We start from the raw sequence: 19,063 nt of genomic DNA, 5'->3' as shown, positions 1-19,063 counted from the left end.
ACTAGGCTTTGCCTCTTGATTCCTCTTGACTATCTACCATTCTATGCATCGGAAGAGCCTTTTCTAGATCACATAAAAATGAAAGGCATGGGAGGCATTGCAGTGCAGTGTAGGGAAGTTATGGAATGCTTGCTATGTATGAATGAATGGCCAAGCCTTGTTGGTTAGAACTCAGTACCAGGGAGCACACGTTGAATGAGCCCATCTCCGTGGAAGCTGGTAACATCCCACAGAGAGAAGCACTCCCATCCAGTGGCCCCAGCCCTAAAGTAACCCACTCCTAGTGCAGATGATTGAAAAACACCTGGGAAGGGAATTTAACTAGCATAGTTTTAAAGGCCTTTTTATCTAAAAGCCCCCTCCCCTCTACGCATGCATCTTGCTCATACTGAGTCAATAAAACTATCTTCATAAATCAGAACTGTATACTAATTACCTCATAACCACATGGGAAACTGTGGAGTAATGTGTCCATAGTACACTTGGTTTCTAGCTCATCCTGTGGAGGTGCTCGGAGAAGGCTATGCCCATGGATTACTCGTATACTTAGAATGGATTCTTTTTTGAGAAAAGATCAAGTTCTGCCCAGGTGCTTGGATGTCTAATCGCCTCCTTAGCCTGAATGAGGAAAACACCTGCCCTGTTCATCCTACCGAGTCAGGCGCACCTGGGTCCCTGCAGTGGCATGCAGCTGGTCTGGATGCAGGGGCCGACGACTCTCCTGAGGGTTATGAGGGTTACTGTCCTCTCTTTGTAGCATTGTTCATTGCTCACTGCATACTCCTCTCCGGCTCCCTATGGATTCAAATTTGTGTTTATCTGTGCTGAAAATTTAGAGGCAAGATAAACAACGTTTCAAGCTATTTATAACCAGAGGCTGTGCCAGGAATGAATTAGGCTTTGCATTAGACATATGTTAAAATGTTGGACTCGGGGAAAGATAGGGGGAATATCCCTAGATTTGAAAAGCAGATATTTAGAGGAGATTGATAGAATTTTGACTCAGGATATGGTTATGTTACTCAATTGGCTTATTACATGTATAGAGAAGCTTGGAGATGTGTAGGGCCCCCCTGCCATGTGTAGGGGGCCCATGTTTTTTTATACCACAAGGAGGACCTTTGGCAAGGGTGAGGAGCATGGAAGGAGGAGTGGGGTGAGGGGGAGGAGTGAGGCACCATACAAACATAAACCTTAGGGCAGTGGAAAGAGTATGGAAGGTAATGAACTCCACCCCTCCATGCCTTTTTCCATGTGGAGCATCCTAAACAGAGGAGGCCTCTCTTGATCTTCAGCTCCTGATGGAGAGTCCACACCTTCTCCATACTATTCACCCCTCAGCCAGTCCCTTTAATGGAGAGCCACAGTTTGCCCTCCTTCCTTGCTTCTCTTTTGCCTGCACTTACAGAATTCCTACTAGGCTCCAGACACTGTGTGACGTGGACAGAGCTCTCAGGCTGGGAGTTACACAACAAACAAGGAAACAAAGAATGTGATTATAGGTTATGATTGGCATTTGGGGAAAATGGGGGAGCTACAAAGAATAACAGAGGGTTCCCACTTTGGATAGGATGTTCAGGAGGTGACGTCCATGACCCCAAAGTCATTGGTTAAATTTCGACGTGTATTCTACGGCATCTTAAAGTTTCTTGAATCACATGTTGTTAAGGTTCAAAATAGAACCTGTTTTCTGGTTTTTTTTTTTTTGGGGGGGGGGGGGTTTGTTTTTTTCCTTTTCTGAGCCCACGTTGCAGAATGTCAAAGGCACAGCAATTCTGGGAGACACAGGGAAGCCAACCTGGGTGGCCAGACACCGTCTGGCTGGCACTCTCATCACCAGCACTTTCTCTCCCTAGGGAAAGGAGACGTGTTTGGAGATGTGTTCTGGAAGGAAGCCACCCTTGCCCAATCCTGTGCCAACGTGAGGGCCCTGACCTACTGCGACCTGCATGTGATCAAACGGGACGCCCTGCAGAAAGTGCTGGAATTCTACACGGCCTTTTCTCACTCCTTCTCCAGGAACCTCATTCTGACCTACAACTTGAGGAAGAGGGTAAGCTGGAAGTTTCATTTTCTTTTCCACAAGCACAATCTCTGCGCACGTAGGATAACTGCACGGGCCAGGAAAGTCCTTTCGCGGTTTCTGTAAGTGGAGCAGTTGTTTCTATAGAGGTTCTCTGCGTGGCTTGCTCTTCAGAGCTTTTGCTAGGAAATACGGGCAAGAGGAATGTCGCTAGGTTAAAAGATGGATTAATTTTGCTGCGGAAGGGTTTTGTTCATGAGTGTGTCTGTGCGCTTTTCCCAGCAATAGCTAGACCTTCTAGCATTTTGAAAAGATGAGTAAAAAATGAGGTCATTAGTCAGTAAAATGCCTGAGCGGGGCTACTTAATTACAGTAAACTGAATTCTCCCTGGTGACTAGGACTCACTAACTGGTGGGAAGCCATTCGTCAGCTGGTAATAATCATTTTTTTTGTAATAATCATTTAAAAAGCCATGAAGATGATTCAGGTGGGTCCAGAAAACCAGAAAGGTATGGAGTCTGATGGCCTAGACATCATGTTGTATACACCTGCCAATTTAATGGGTTGAGAATTGATGAGTAGTTCTAAGAACCAGAGAAAATTTCTTGTCTGAAATTGTTTCCTTCACCCTCACATCATCAGGATCACACCATCTGTCTCTGTGAGGGTTAAACTATTCGTTCGTCTTGTACTCTTTAGGTTTTTCATGACTGATTTCTTACACTTCATCTATCTCTTTTTTTAGTTAAGGTAGCTCTGACCTATAGAAACCATCTGGAAGGATTGTCATAGGAATCTTTCTGAAAATGATCTCATACTCTTTCCTCCAAAACTGTTGTTCTTCTCATGGTCCTTTCTCTGTTGACTGTGTGTCGCCCTGGTGTTCCAGGTTAGAAACGCTGGCATCATGGTTGATGCTTCTCCCCCCTCTCCCATACTCAGGTTACTAATCAAATCCTTTTGGTTCCACCTAAAGTCTCAAACCTGGGCCCACACTTTACTTCCATCCTTGGGGCTCACCCCGAGCTCTTGGGACACAGCACCCCGATACGGACCTTCCCTGTGTCCTGCACCATACAGTAGGTTCCTGCCTTGGTGGCCAGTACTCAATGTAGTACTTCCTTCCTTTGGCCAATTGTGTGACCTTAAAAACTAAGTGGATCATGTTACTTCCTTGTACAGACTTTTGCCCTCCCCCCACCCCCTGCCCAACTTTAAGATAATATCTATACACTTATACACTTCAGGGTGGCTTATGTGGCTTTTCACCTCGACCCTCACTTAATCCCCAAGCCCCGACCTCAGCCACTCTTCCCATCCCCCTCTCTGGCACCCTGAACACCCCCACCATGAGAGCTCTGCACAGCTCTGCAAGCACACCACACCCTCAGAGCCCTGGGCCTCTGCATCAGGCTTCCTCAGCCTAGCATCCTTCTTTTTTCCTTCTGTGTATGACAAACACCTGTTAACCCTTAAGTCTGCTGAGATGTTTATTTGTTCATTCATCAAAACCAGTATGCACCAGCTGAATGAGACAGACATATAGAGCTGAATAACACTCAGGTCCCTATCTCCTGCAACCTAAAATCTAACAGAGAAGATCAACACAAGAAAGATAGATGCAGTACGTGATGCTAAGTACAGTGAGTGTGATTTGTACAAGATATTGTGGGAGCGTGAAAGAGGAGGGCAGCTAAAGGGGGAGTTGGGAAGAAAGCATTGCGGGGCAGGGGGGGTATTTGAGCTGAATCTTATAGGATTGGGTTGGCCAAACAAAGAGAGGAGGCAGGTGTTTGGTTTGGAGGGACAGTTTAAGCCAAGGCACAGAGGAAGGACTTTTGTACAAGGTCCTTGTACAAAGCTTCAAATGCCTATCATTAAGTTGCCCCAACAATATGCTTCCACATATTTTATTTTATTTTGAGAGAAAAAGAGAGAGAGAGAGAGAGAGAGAGCCCATCCATGCACAAGTGTGGGGAGGGGCAGAGGGAGAGGGAGAGAGAGAATCTTAAGCAGGCTCTACACTGAGTGCATGGAGCCCTACACAGGGCTTGATTTCACACGACCTGACCCTGAGATCATGACCTGAGCCGAAATCAAGAGTTGGAGGCTCAACAAACTGAGCCACCCAGGTGCCCCTGCTTCTACCTATTTAAATAACCTTGAGATGCCTGGGTGGCTGAGCAGTTAAGCATCTGCCTTCAGCCCAGGACATGATCTTGGAGTCTCAGGATCGAGTCCCACATCGGACTCCCTGCATGGCCTGCTTCTCTGTCTGCCTATATCTCTGCCTCTCTATGTCTCTCATGAGTAAATAAATAAAATCTTAAATAAAATAAAATAAATCCCTTAATTGGGGGGCACCTGTGTGGCTCAGTCGGTTAAGCATCTGCCTTCAGCTCAGGTCATGATCCCAGGATCCTGAGATCAAGCCCCATGTCGGGCTCCTTGCTGAGCTAGGAGCCTGCTTCTCCCTCTCCCCTCTGCTTGTGCTCTCTCTCACATGCGCTCTCTCTCAAATAAATAAAATAAAATCTTAAATAAATCCCTTAATTGTATTGTTGTGTGTGAGTCCCTGTTCAGAGACCTGAGAGGGCAAGGCCTCACTACCTTGGCATCCCCAGTGTCTAACCCAGTACAGAGGATTGATAAACATTCGAGGATGCCAAGGAGAAAGAGATGGGATCTCTGGGTCTCAGTTTCCACATTGTAAACTGTGAGGTTGTGGCTGGATCATTTTTATGCGTCTGTGATTTGAAAGGGGGTCATTTAGATTCGAGTGGGGAATGGGCAGTAGTGGAGAAGCGGTGCATCCATGGTTTTTCCTTGTTTATTTAGGAACATGGAATGCTTTCTGGCTGTCCTTTTAGCCATGTGGGTTCTTCTAAAATCTTTTTTTTTTAAATTTTTTCCTTCTTTTTATGAAAGCAAGTTGATTATAATCAGCTTTCAGTGTTGGATAATATAGGTTGAAAAAAAGCACAGTTTGGGTTATTTGGAGTAGTAATCATTTTGGAATAATTGTAGATCAAATAAATCTGTCTTAAAAATAAAAAACAAGGACAACAACAAACACGGCAGCACCTCAGTGGTCAGATTGTTTTTGTAAGTACAGAATGATTGACAACTCTTGCAGAAAGGAAGCCTCAGGGGGCGGCATTTTTGAAGGAATCATGTGGAGGGGGGTTGGGTCTGTATGGCCACAAGGTGTAGAGGAAGCATCCAAGCTGTAGAAAGCATGAGAAAGAATTTGGGAAGGATCAGAGGTGTCCAAGTAGGCAGCACCGAGTGGTCCTTAAGGTATTTCAGCACTCCTTAGGTATCCTCGGAGATGGAGAGTCAAATCAGTTGACCTTCACATGTTCTTCCAATTACAAATGCCTATGAGTCTGGTATGGATCCAAGACAATTGTAGTGAGATCCTTTATAGGAAGAGGTAGTCATTCTTTTTCTTGGAAAAAGGAGGCTTGTCATTTTGGTGTTGCCATTGTAATCTCTCATTGTGTCCTTCTGAGAATTAATTCGTAGTTACATAGGGCATAGAAGACAAGAACATTACATGCATGAATTATTCTTGGAGCTATTTTTTTTTCTGGCAAAGTGAAGTGTATTCTTGTGGCTGTTTCTATCTTGGCAAAATCGAGTGTTATTTGCAAAGATTCCTGAGAACATAGTGCCTTTGACATCTGTTTGGAGAGTTGGGTGGTTCTGTAGACGTTCTCTAGTGCACAGCAAAAACTCGGAGATGGAAGGTGTGTGTGTGGCCATCCAGTCTCTTCTCCATTTTCCCACCAGCCACATTTCACAAGCATGACCTTTTAGAGAAACGTCCCAGAGCTGGGTTAGTAATGAAAGAAATGGAGCTGGAAACAACTCAGACCTCTTGCTGGTTCTCCCAAGCTTCGTGGCCTCTGCATTCTGAGCTTCCCCCCTATATCCCCAAATCTGTGCGTGTGAGCACCACCCTGCTCATGGCACTGCTCTTGGGACCCAACTTAGGAAGGGACCTGTCAGCTTCCTCTGTTTCCTCCAAAGACTTACCTGAAGTCACAGGCAAGGAGAGAGGCAAGACCCAGAAGCCAATCCAGCATTTTGACTTTGGTTTTCCTTGTCTGTGGACACTGAGCCAGGTGAGACCCAGGTCTGTGTCCTGCCTCTGCCACTTAGTGCTTCTGCAAATTGTCAGTGCTTCCACATCTGTGAAATGAGGGTGATGAGAAGTCCTACCTTGTAGCATCATTGTGAGGATTAAATAAGATCGTACTGGCAAAGCGCTTACACAAAGGGTCTCACACACAGTACGTGCTCAATTACGTTGTGACTTATTATTATTTTGTTTTATCCACTTAACACCTTACTCCACTCTGTTCTTTATTATCATGTGCCTTTTGGAAAAGAAAGAGAAGACATTTCTTCTGCTTTTGCTTATATAGGGTACTCGCTCTACAGAACATTCTGTGGGGCGGATGTTGTTTCTGTCACTCTTGCAGTAGAGGATGTGTCAGCTGGTCTGGGATGCTGGTGGGCTGCTGGCCCCACTGTCTCTTCGGCTCCCACCAGGTGAGAGGTCAGCACTCACTATTTTGGCTAGTTTCACTCATGGAGGGAAAAACTAGGCTGTTCCGACATCTTAGGTCAGTCACCAGGGAGTCAGGGTTTTGCCAAGAGGAAAGCATAACATCCTTGTTTCTTCTTCTAAGGGATGTGGCATGTGGTTGTCCATGAAAAGTAAAGGAAAGGGGCACCTGGGTGGCTCAGTAGGTTAGGTGTCTGCCTTCGGCTCAGGTCATGGTTCGAGTCCTGGGATCAAACTCCGAGTCAGGCTCCCTGCCCTGTGGGGATCCTGTTTCTCTCTCCCCTCCTTACTCATGCTCTCTCTCTCTCTCTCTCTCTCAAATAATAAATAAATAACATCTTAAAAAAAAAAAAAAGAAAAGGGAAAAATGAAGCCTTCCTCATCCTAGACCCTTGGCATTCTAGGGTACAAGGCTGTCTGGACATTTCCCTCCAGGCCCTGAGTGGTCTTTTATCTGTACTCAGAGCTTTGCAAAAATACTAATAATATAATTATCAACTGATAATTGTGCAAGAGGCAACCTACAGTGCAAAGTTAGGATGTGTTTTAGGTCAGCTCATCCAATCCTGAGAACAGCCTCGTGGCGTTATAGTGTCAGTCCCATTTCTCAAGGAAGTAAACCTGGACCCTGTGGAGAAGAAAATCACTTCTCCAAGGTCACACAGCCAGTAAGTGGCAGATTCCAAACCCTGCCGGAGCCCCTGATGCTAAGCAGCATTGCATTGTGCAGTAAAGCCTGACTGACTCTCTGCTTTTCCCATATTGGTGTTCTTTGCCTTCTGCTTTCTCCTGGTTTATTGACTTTTCAGGGATGGCACAAATTATTTCCAAAGTATCTTCACTATCTCCCAGCACACTCAGGCACTTGTACAGAAGGAAGGAAGGAAGGAAGGAAGGAAGGAAGGAAGGAAGGAAGGAAGGAAGGGAGGGAGGGAGGGAGGGAGGGAGGGAGGGAGGGAGGGAGGGAGGAAAGGAGGGACAGAGGGACGGATGGAATTCTATAGTAAATCATAGGTCATATTCCAGTTTGGGACACGAGAAGTTTCTCCCTCAGAGTGACAGCCACACCACAGCCAGGGAGAGGCATAGCAGTAGGCTAACCTGACCATGATATTGGTACCTTGCTAAACAGGACACCAGCTTTAGGGCTAGGGACCTGGGCTTGAATCCTGGTTTTGACTACTGACTAGCTGTGCGCCCTTCGTAAAGTTTATATGGATGAGTTCTCAGCTCATCTCTGTATGAAGTGTCTAATAAAAGTCTCTCCTACTTAGAAGATCATAATGCATTAAAAAAAAAAGCAACAGAGGTCCTGGAGGAACCACTCAGTACCTGTTTGCACCCTGTCTCCACCGCCCCTTCTCTCCTTCCACTTTCTGTCTGAGAAGTTCTGGGTTCATGCTTTGCTCCCCTTTGTTTAGAACCAGACCCTTCCTTTAATCAGTGTCTCACTGGCTTCCTTTAGTAAGGGGCTCTACTGGCCTTTTAACCTGGGCTGAGGGTTCCCTTCCCAGGCGCTAGATAGGAGTTCGGGTCCTCCTGCTCATCGTTAGGACAGTAGAGGAAATGCACCACAATTACATGATGTATTGTAGACAAGTAATTAGGTAATTAATGACACTCAGCGCCTGGGATAATTGGCATGTAGGTAATTGGTCGGGTGGTTCTCATTCTGTGCGTGGGGCTTTAGTTTTAAAGCCAGTGTTGTGGTTTTGAGTATGCTTCGTGTAGCTCGTGCTTATGGCAATTTGTTCCAGGATGGATTTTTCTTAGCTTGATAAGGCCCCAACCTAGTGAGTTTGGGAGCCAGCTGAGACATAAGTTACTAGTGGCTTCAAAGCAGGGGCCTCCTAATGCCTATTTTTGGCAACTGAGGTTGCCATAGTGAGCTCTCTTGAATACTGTACATACATTTCTAGCCACCGCCCTCCCTGGTAACCAAAGGGCATTTTCTTCTGAGAGGAGAAGGTGAGAGCACTGGAGTCTTGGAAAAAGAGCTTTGCTCTGGAAAGCCTCTCAGTTTTCTTTCTGCACAAATTCTTGTGGAAGTTGGTAAATGGAAAGAAAGATCACAAGGCCAGGTGCTTGGAAATGTATCCCCTTCCCCGCTGAATCATCACACCCTAAGGTTTAAAAATGATCTCTACATAGCCCATATCTTTTTTGTCAGCCTTCCATAGTGAGGGTTTCTGTGGAATTAAAATCATCTATTAGACTGTCAAGTTATAAAGATAATAAAATCAGGGTGTTGGAATTAGGGGTGGGGGAAGGGGACAGATGATGTGAGTGATAAGACCATAATTCTTTCAGGACAGCAACATAAAAATCAAAGCCAGGCTCCTTTTCCCTCAAGAGGATCAAGGGATGATGTTAGGAACTTGTGTCGACTTCCATGGATCCTTAGGGATCCTCCCTAGTACCCTAAAAACATATAGCAGGGCCCTATCATGATCCCTGAGGGTGGGAGACAATGAAAGCACTCCATGATTTGTAATGAATCAGCTTGAACTGCAGGTGACTAGGGTATATGTGGTGATTCCCAAGGAAGCAATAAAGTTCTGGAATGGGTGGGGGCTTTGAAGCTAGATCTCGGCATCTGGGCTCAGCCACACGATTGCTGAGAGTGAGGGTGCAGGGAGAGAGTGAACAAGGCCATTCCTCTTCTGTGGAGTCATGCTGTTTACTCCAAAAGGTAGCTATGGGAAGGATAATCATGGGCCAGGCACAGTGCCTTGCACATAGCAGGTGCACAGTCAAGTTACCTTCCTTCCATTATCCATAGGAATGGGAGTAGCAGAGTGAAGAAAGAGAGCAGGAGCCCTAAAAGTGTGGCTCATGAAATAAGGAGAGTGACGGTTACAAATGTGGACTCTGGAATCAGAGTCCTTGGGTTCAAATCTTGACTCTCCCTAGTGACCTTGGGCCAGTTACCTAAACTCCCTGGGCCCCAATACATTCATTTATAATATAGGGACAGTAATAATACCTTAGAAGGGTACTTTGTCATAGCAAGTTCACCAACGTATGTGTTGCTCTCACTATTGTTATTGATGAGCTCAGCTTTTCTGGAAATGAAGAGGCCCCATCAGGTGCTAAAAGGTTTTAAAAGGAGAGTAGGGGCTGAAATTTAACACCTAGAAATCTCTCAGACTGATGATTCTCAGCTCTGGGCCTGGGCCTCCCAGGTAGCATCAAAGGCACAGGCGATTCATGAGTGGGGTTTGGTAAAGGATGACTGTGTTGGGCTCATCACAGAGCTTGCTTTCTTCCTGTGACAGAATGGGGAGAGGGAGTGGTAGGTGGAGTCCAATGTGGAGGAGGTGCTGGGGGAGGGCAGGTTGTAATTGATCTTACCCCTTATCAACCTAGATGCCCTATTACATAGAGTGTCTCCCACAAGGTAGAAAAGATCTATCCAAGTTTAGAGCAACATGGGGCCAGTGCAGTCCTTTGGAGAGTAACGTACCTGCCTAACATTTTCTTAGAAGTACGTGATTGAGTCATATTAAGCCGTGTAGTGCTAATGAGTTTCAGATCACGGGTTCTGTCCCCCGGTGAGCAAGCTGGCTTGCCGAGGTCTCAGATGTTGAGTCCAGCAGTGTGCACATTAATTTGCCCCCTGAACACTTTTTTGAATTACACTGGCAAGTTTCTACTGTCTACTCTGGTATAGCTATTAACATCCGTCCGAGCTGGTATGTTGCAGAACCTCTTTAGGAAACAGGGACGAGATGCTCTTCAGTGTCTCTTCTGGCTTAAATGGTCAGTGACCTGCAGAATGGACGGCTCATGTCCGTGAAAACCGGACATCAAGAAGCCAATGATAACTCTAGCAATGGGAATCCTACTCGCTCGGTCCCCAGGGAAATCCTGAGCTGAGACTGCTGGCAAAGTCTCCCTGCTTTCTGAGCGTCCTTCTGAACTGAGCTTTCTCCCCACCTCCTCTCCAAGTGTCCAGTGGCCCATTCATTTCTAGTGAGCAGTGGCCTCATGTTACAAATGTGAAGTTTGTCATGCTGGCGACATAGGTACTAGTAAAAGGCTGCTAAGAGATGTGTTCACCCTGGCTCCACCAGTTCCTTAATGGCCCGGTCAAATTTCCTGTCCTACCCCATCTGCCATGTTTCCGTGCTCCCTTGTTCCCATCTAAGTGCTCCTTCCACTCTTAAAAATTTGCTCTTTGGCTTTGAACGTGTTCTCATGAATTTTGCCAGTGAGTCATGGAGGTTCTAGCCTGTGCTTTCAGGAAGTGGAGAGTTAGGATTTCGACCCAGGAGACCTGTCATAAATAATGACTACCCTTCTAAGATGTTAGATTAATGGAAGCAAATGTTAGTTCAGCCCCACGAAAGGGGCTTTGAACACCTGCCTCAGGAGCTCACACACAAAATCTATTCCAGCCCAGATGTCCATGTGGATGTTTTCTGGTATGATGTGTGTCATACCAGACCAATGTGTGTCATTGGGCCCACCCAATTTTGGTGCTTCTCATTGCAAACTCGGTTGGTTGCAATTTACTCATTGCTAGTGTCTCTTAATGGCTTTGTCCTGCCTGTATTTAACTTAGGCTCCTAAAGTGAAGCTCTGAATCCACAATGGGGCCCTGACTGCATATAGCATCTCTTTAATCTCTCTAGTGTAGGTGAGGCCCCCTGTCTTTTGGTTCCATAAGTACCAGTAACTTTCTCTTTGTAGCTCTTGTCATACTTCCAATGAACTGCTCACTGTAGGTCTTTTTTTTTTTTTTTTCAGTCTAGAAGCTCTGTAAGGGCTGGGCCTTGTCTGCCTGATTCACCTCTCTTTCCTGATCAGCTCTTTTAGAGCTTGGTACAAAATAAGCATTCATTCACTGAAATGAATGAATGAACAAGTGAGGCAACCAACCATCCATCCATCCAGCAAACGAACATACAATTACACCAACCGATACTGGGAGTGTGCCCCCTTCTTGTTACTGCTATAGGTACCACTGATGTCAGCATAAGGTAATAATAATAACCCCCATTTATTGAGTGTCTCCCAGGCCAAGTATGTGCTAAAGCCTTTATATGCATCATTATCTCACTAAGATGCTAAAGAAACTAAGGCTCAATTAGGTGAAATAATTTGCCCCAGATCCAATAAGCTAAATGGAGCTGGAATTTGAGCCCAAGTCTGGCAATTGCCAAGACCATATGATTGCTTTTGTGCCCCTCCTCTAAATGGGGACCCCATTTCATTGATCTGGGTTAGCAGCCCTGGTTAATAAGCCTCAGTTCCCTGGGAGGAGGCTGTCAACCAAAGGATGGCTTTGTAAGCCATATCATGCCCTGCCTGTCTCCTGTATGATTTTATTAGAGAGCAGACCCTTGACTGGCACACCTAAGGGCATCTGGGCCTCATGGAGGCACCACAGGGCTAGATGGCTGATGACTTTTGAATGTTTGCTATTTGTCCAGAGAAAGGAGAAGGGGATGCTGTTGAGTCACATAGTCCAATGAGGGAGCAGAAAGAGGCAGAGTGATCCTCCTGACAAGTTTCTCTTTGGCATGTGGGTCAGCTCTGTTACCACAGAGGAAGAGTAATCTTGTGATGGTCTGTGGCCAAGCTGCAATTTGTTCCAGTCCATCATGAGAGACCACAGGAGTGACCTTCAGCTCTCAGTTGGGTGCCACTCGACTGGAGATGTGCAGCTGGACATGCCCCTGAAGATCAGGCCATGGCTCCTGTGTTGGTCAGGGCTGGGGAGAGGCCTTGACGTCAGAGTGCAGATGTGGTGGCCATGAGTCTAAGGCCTCTTCTAGCTCAGGAGTGGTTAGCAAAGGCTGTGAGGAGGTGATTTTGAGATGGATATTGGTGGGGGGATTTACCTGACTGGGAGAGATACAGTCTTTTGTAGGTACTCCTGTGCCTCATGGTGGACAGACACAGATGGTTGGTTAAATGACTGATACTCAATGAGGAAGATGTCTTTGCATGGATCATGGAGAACAGTGAATCTAAATCACTAATCTGTAAGAATCTGGGAAGAGAGGACCTCCCGAGGGAAGCTACTGTTCAGTTTCCTCACCCCCCTTCCCCCCAGCTTTTGTTCTTGCTCTTTACTCACCTGGTCTTGAAGACTCCAGTTGGGGACTATCCCAGACTTACGGGGTAGGGCAGCTTCAGCTACAGGGTTTGACTTTCCTGGAGGTGCCTAGAGACCCCCAACGAGAAGGAGACCAACATGGAGGAAGGACATGATGCTTTCAGGGACCCAAGCGAGCTTGACACCTTTTCCACCCTCTTCCCACTGTACCTGCTATTGTCATAAGACCCCAGCAGCCCCTCAAACCTCTTACTTTCCAGGCTTTAAAATCCACCTGACTGTCTCCGAACGGCCTGAAGTAGCAAGAGCCAGCATATTTTCCTTGACAGATTTAATTTTTAAAAAGCCCCTTGCTCCAGGCGGCATGCGGAAGATGGTGCTTTATCCCTGGGAGAGCAATTTGCAGACAGCTCCTGCGTTCACTCTGCTGCGTTTCCCAGCATACTTCTTGCGAATGCTTAAACCAGACATGAAAACAGCCTCTGGTTCACAGGGTATGAATTTCTAAAAGAGGCTACTTATTCAGAGTACAGCACCTAAAATCCTGCCCTCCTCAGACTGGAGACATTCAGCATTTCCTGTAGGTGAGGTGTGAGAGTGTATCCTAACCCTGTGGGACCTCTGTAACCACCTGGATGAAGAGAGAAGTGAAGCTGGGTCCCAGTGACTAGAAGCAGGGTGAGGGACTTCCCCAGGCTTGGGACAAATCTACGGCAGGTGACGGGAAGATGGCAAAATAACATGGAACACCTGTAAGCATAAGAAATGGTAGAAATGGTTTAAAATACTACAAATCCTGGGTGATGGGTGTTAACTGGACTTATGATCATTTTGCAATATATACAAATACAGAATCATGGTATCATATGCTTAAAATGAATAGAGTGTGGCATGTCGATTATATTTCAACTAAAAACATACTGACAAGCCTGACAAAGCGAAGCGCATCGCTGAAGAGTGCAGCTAGCGGGTAAACTATGCTGTGCAGGTAAACTGGCCACTTTCCTTCCCGAAAGTCCCTCACTCTAGTGCTTGGAGGAATTCTGCTGTAGGAATTTGACTGAACTTGCTTTCATAAAAGAGATGATGACATGATTATATAAGGCTCAGACAGGTGCGAAGGGTGCCGCCTTTCTCCCACTTGATTTACACTTGGCTTGGGAGGACTCGGGAAATCTGGGCTACACTCCTCTCTTTTGCCCCAGGACAGCGAGGAGCTGGGGCAAGAGCCGGGCTAAGGGAAAGAAAGGGGATGGAGAAGTCAGGGCCAAGGACACCTGTGCCTGGAGAGTATCAGGAGGCTGAGTAGATTTCGCAAATGGCATTTACAGAAGAGGGGAACCTGGCACCTGCTCTATGCGCAGCCGAACCTTGGACTGGGAGGCACATGCCTTTGCTGACCCCAGACTGCGGGCTGGGCTGGAAGGAAACCCCAGGGAAGAGCTGCTCTGCCAAACCCAGTTTTCCCGATCCTTCCACCCCAGGGCCAGATGAATGTCACAGCAGCGTGGCTTTGTTTCGCGATTAGGCTGCATGTTGGGGCAGCTGGGAAGCTGCCAGGATTTTCATCCTGGACTTTCTGCTGAAGCTTTTCCTAATTCCGCTCTGACATTGGTCTCAGGTTAGAACCTGAACAGGGACGCTTTGGGCTCAAGGGCTTGCTAACTGGCGCTGGTGGCAGCTCCTAATTCCCTGTGGTCACGGGCAACAAAGCTGCTCGGAATCTATAACCAACCATTTCAAGCAGCGCCTCCCCATCCAGGGGTCCCAGCACCCCTGATGGCAGAGCGACATCCGTACCCTGCGCTCTGCGCTTCGTCCTTCCCTCTCTCCCATGGCTCGTTCCTGCTCTGTGCACTCTGGGCCCGCACGGGAGGCCGGAGCACGAGTGGTTGTCCCTGTGTCCCTGCGCGGAGCTTTGGCTACCACCGTCTCCTTCTGCAGAGCCAGGCACTGTTTGCATGGGAGCATGCACGCCCCTCAGGCACCCTTGCCCAGAAGTTTGCAGGCTTCCCAGGGGACTGGTCCATCTGCCAGCGCTGCTGCTGCTGCTGCTGTGTGTGTGCGTGCACGTGCCTAGTCCTAAAGGACACTGGATGATACACCAACCGGTTGCTGGATCCAGTCACTCCCAGCATCCCATTGGGGTTGTGGGGTCAGCTCTGCTTGGCTAGGGAAGTTTTTTTTTAACTTTGGGTTAGAGGTAAAGATGGGCCTGACATCTATAAGTGTGATAGCCCTGTAGACTGCCATGTGTAGCTGGTTGTTACTTGTCCATGTGTGTGCTTATAGAAGGTAAATGCCCCCTTTTGGGGCTACTGGCTGGAGCCCCAGATCCTTAGTAATTACCGCGGGCAGAGCATAGCGTGGCGGAAGGAGAAGGGAGACTGTACATGTTATATACTCTGAGTGCAGGACCTTGTAGGCCAGGGACCTCTGATGAGATGTACAAATAATTCACGGCTACAACCCCCCAGTGAGTTTATTATAGGTAATTTAGGATCCTGGGCTTTGGTTCAAGAGACAAAAGGTACTCCTCCACAGATGCAGTGGGAAGCAGTCCGTCCAGGATCCCAGCCTGATGCTTGGGAACAAATGTCCTGGGCGGATGCTACTCCCCACCCCCCTCAGGCCAGGAGCAACCCCCCAGAGGAGCTGGCCTCTAGCTCTCTTACTCTAGCAGTGGCGTCAAGTCTCCCAAGTTTCAGTTGTTGACTTCGCCTCCACCTTATTTGCCTGTCTTTCCTATTGTCTGCATGTGTCTGGTGTGGTACGAGTCTCAGATTTTCCTCATCAGTCTTGAGCTTGCCAAGGAAAAGAAAACCATCCGATCGGAGGCTTCTGGAGAGTGGCACCGTGCTATCTCCCTTCCACGCACTGACATGCACTCAGCCAGGGCATCCCCAAGTGTCTTACTTCCCTGTGGCTGTTGTCACAGATTACCGCACACTGGGTGGCTTAACCGAAATGTACTCCCTTACATTTCTGGAGGCTGGAGATCCAAAGTCAAGGTGTCAGCAGGGCCATGCTCCCTCTGAAGGCTCTAGGACAGAATCCTTCCATGCTTCTCCCCCACTTCAGGTGGCTCCTGGCATTTGCTGGTTTGTGGAAACATAACTCGAGTCTCTGCCTCTGTATGCAGATGGCCTTCATCCCTCTCCGCTGTGTGTCAAACCAAGCTCTCTTACCTCTTACAAAGACACTGGTTGTTGCATTCAGGGCTGATTCTAATTCCAGGACGATCTCATCTCCAGATTCCTACATTAATTACATCTGCAAACCACCTATTTCCAAATAAGGTCACATGTACAGGTACTGGGATTTAGGACTTGCACATATATTTTGGGAGGGTGCCTTTTTTTTTCCAGCTTTCTTTCTTTCTTTCTTTCTTTCTTTCTTTCTTTCTTTCTTTCTTTCTTTCTTTCTTTCTTTCTTTCTTTCTTTCAAGATTTCATTTATTCATAAGAGACACAAGAGAGAGAGGCAGAGATATAGGCAAAGGGAGAATCAGACTCCCTGAGGAGAAGCTGATACGGGACTCAGGTCCCCAGACCCTGGGGTCACGACTTAAACCAAGGACACTCCACTACTGAGCCACCCAGGTGCCCCAGGGGGGTACCTTTTAACTCATGATATCACTCTTTTCCTTCCCCTCTTCCCTCTCTTCTTCTTCCTCCTCCTCCTTGAGTCCCCTCCCAGCACAGGAATTTTTTTTTTTTCCTCCCATAAGGAATATTCTTGTATAAGCCATGCTCCTTCTCCTGGATGGTTCTTGGAATAAGGTCCAAGCATTTGGTTAATCTCAGTTCCTTTGAATCTTAGACTGAACTATTTTCCTGTGCTTTTCTCATGAGTAGTCTACTTAGAACCCAATGGAACTCTATTGAAAGAGATTGACAAAATACAGAAAGCACCAGGATCTCCGGAAAGAGCCTCGTGTTGACATTAGAGAGAGGTTCCTGCTGGCAGACGGCAGGTTGTGAGATGTTGGTTAGTAATACCCACTGCAGATGGTTAAGGACAACCTCTGGCCAACCTTCCAGCTCTGATCTCTCATATTCTCATTCTAGAAACCTCTGATGGTTCCTTACAACCTGAGAATAAAGTCCAGACGCAGTGATCTCATGTCAGCACATACTTCCAGCTGCAGAGCAGATTGCACCTTCATGCTTGTGTTGGACGCCCAGACACACTGACAGTTCCAGAATGTTTTGTGTCCTTACTTCCATGTATGTCCTGTGGCTTGGAGCACCACTCACTCTACCTCACCTCCCCCCATAGATCCCAACCCAGTCATCAAGACCCCTACTCAGATTCTACTTCCAGATCAAAGCCTCCCCCAGTCTAGTTCCAGCTAGAAATCTCTCTCTTCTCTAATTCATCATTCCATGGTATTTTGTTTGGTTCTTTAGAGGCTGTAGCACTCATGGTTTCCTGTATGATTGGGCACATATCCAAAGTTTCCTGGGGTTTTGGGGGTCTTATTCGTATTTTTATTCCTTGCATGTCTTCATGCAGCGCCTGCCACTTAGTAGATGATAATTGAAGCTACTAGAATCACAACTCAGTTGCCACTCACCTGCCTTTGCACTTCAAGTCCAGAAGTGGGGATTCCAGCCCCACGCTCTCAGCCAGCCTGTCTTTCTAGTGTCTCTCCAGCAGGTACCGTTGGGCTAGGCTGCTCCCTCGGTGTCCCACACCCTCCACACCAGGGTGACAGGTTATCCCAATTTGGCTGAGACTGTCCTGGTTACAGCATCTAATGCTCTACATCCTGAGAAACTCCTTAGTCCTGGGCAAACTGATTACCCTACTGCACACTCAGCCTCTCCTGGCTCTTGTTGAAAATTCCTATGAGTTGAATCGTATGCCTGGCTCCACCTTTCTCTGGTCATCTGTTGTGTAACCACCTAACTGCTTTCTTCACCTGCAAGTGGGCATCTGGCCCTGGCCTGGCACAGCCCTCCTGAGGCTTCCCCCAAAGACGGTCTCATAAATGTGACTTCTGAACTTTCCACCAGTTCATGGGTGTCCTGGTCTGGTCTTCTCCACACCAGCCCAAATCCTAACCTGTAAGCTGACCCTCCCAAGTAACCTTTCCCACCACTCTCCTCCCAATTCCTTGCCTTTACCACATCAAAGAGGGGCTGGGAGGATCTGATCCCAGACCAAACTTTCCTCCTCTGTAGAGCCACAGCTCAAAGATGCCTCCTCCATGAAGCCCTCCCCAGGAAACCCTTCCCCACTAACTCATCTCCACTCCATCCTTCTTCCTCTGGGGGTTCTCAAGTTACTGAATGAATCATGACCTTTAAGGGAAACTCCCTGGTGTCCTGGGCTAGTTGTTAGGACTTGAGTTCTACCCCAAGTTTGCTATAAGGTCAAGTTCTTAACTTCAATTTCATTGATTGTAAAATGCAAAAGTTAGGTGAGCTCTAGTATTTTTACCAGCCTTGCCAAACTTGGGTTCTGCTCACTGTGTGTGCTCTGGAAAGCCTCGAATACAAACATCTTAACCAAGACAGCAGTGCAAAGAGGCCTCTGGAATCTCATCTCCTGTTGGCACATTCCCTTCCCCAGGCCCTGCTTGATTTATAATTCCCATCCTTATCCTTTGATTCCCCAGAATAATCCCATCCTGGCCCAGCTGTAATAGGACAAAAAAAGCCACCACCTACAGCTTAAGAGATCTTAACGTACAATTAGAAGATCCATTCCTTTGCCATGACTTGACTTACAGAATTCAAGATTGGGGAGGAGAGATTAGATTCCTGAGCCTTGTCCTGGGCTTGCCCCAGGTTGAACTTGTCAGGCCCCACACATTGCTGCCCTTGGATGTTTTCAGTGTAACCAAGTCTATTGAAGAAAACAGGCTGGGTGACCTTCAGCTTCGAACTCTCTAACGTGTGCACATCATGTGTGTGCACCTGTATTTTTAACATCCACGCCCCACTTTACTTTGGATAAGGCATTTTCGCATATTTTGTCTCATCTGATCCTTGCAGTGAATTTATGAGGAACCTGAGGTTATGGGGAACCTGAGGATCAGAGAGGTGAGATGTAGGGTATGTGGCAAAACTAGAACTTAAACTCACACTGTTCAACTCCACATTCCGCATCCTTTCCACTGTGCACCTGCAGGGAGATGATGAATAGCCTTGGCTCTCCCCAAACAGGGGCTCTGAGAACATTCCACTGACAGAGGCAGGTGGTCAAGAGAGCTACCTCATCCCTGGATTTAGTTCTATAAACTAGTGTCTCTCCATCTTCAGTGCACACACAGATCATCTTCAGTCTTGTTAAGATGTGGATTCTTAATTCAGTAGCTCTGGGGAGGAGTCAAAATTGAGCATTTCTAATAAGTTCCCAGGTGCTGCTGATGTTGCTGGTTAATGG

The 19,063-nt window shown here is 47.1% G+C and overlaps 1 protein-coding gene across 1 annotated transcript in view; it reads left to right on the top strand.

Moving 5' to 3' along the window:
• The window catches only part of KCNH1 (potassium voltage-gated channel subfamily H member 1), a 372,237-nt gene that overhangs the window by 284,986 nt on the left and 68,188 nt on the right, over positions 1 to 19,063 (top strand). The window contains 1 exon segment of the mRNA XM_038542056.1: positions 1,857 to 2,053. Within this exon segment, the coding sequence (XP_038397984.1) occupies positions 1,857 to 2,053 (197 nt within the window).

This window comes from Canis lupus, chromosome 7, assembly GCF_011100685.1.
Source record: "Canis lupus familiaris isolate Mischka breed German Shepherd chromosome 7, alternate assembly UU_Cfam_GSD_1.0, whole genome shotgun sequence".
In the NCBI taxonomy this organism is placed as follows: Eukaryota; Metazoa; Chordata; class Mammalia; order Carnivora; family Canidae; genus Canis; species Canis lupus.
Note: the sequence above shows the minus strand (reverse complement) of the source record. Positions and strands in the feature narration are given on the sequence as shown.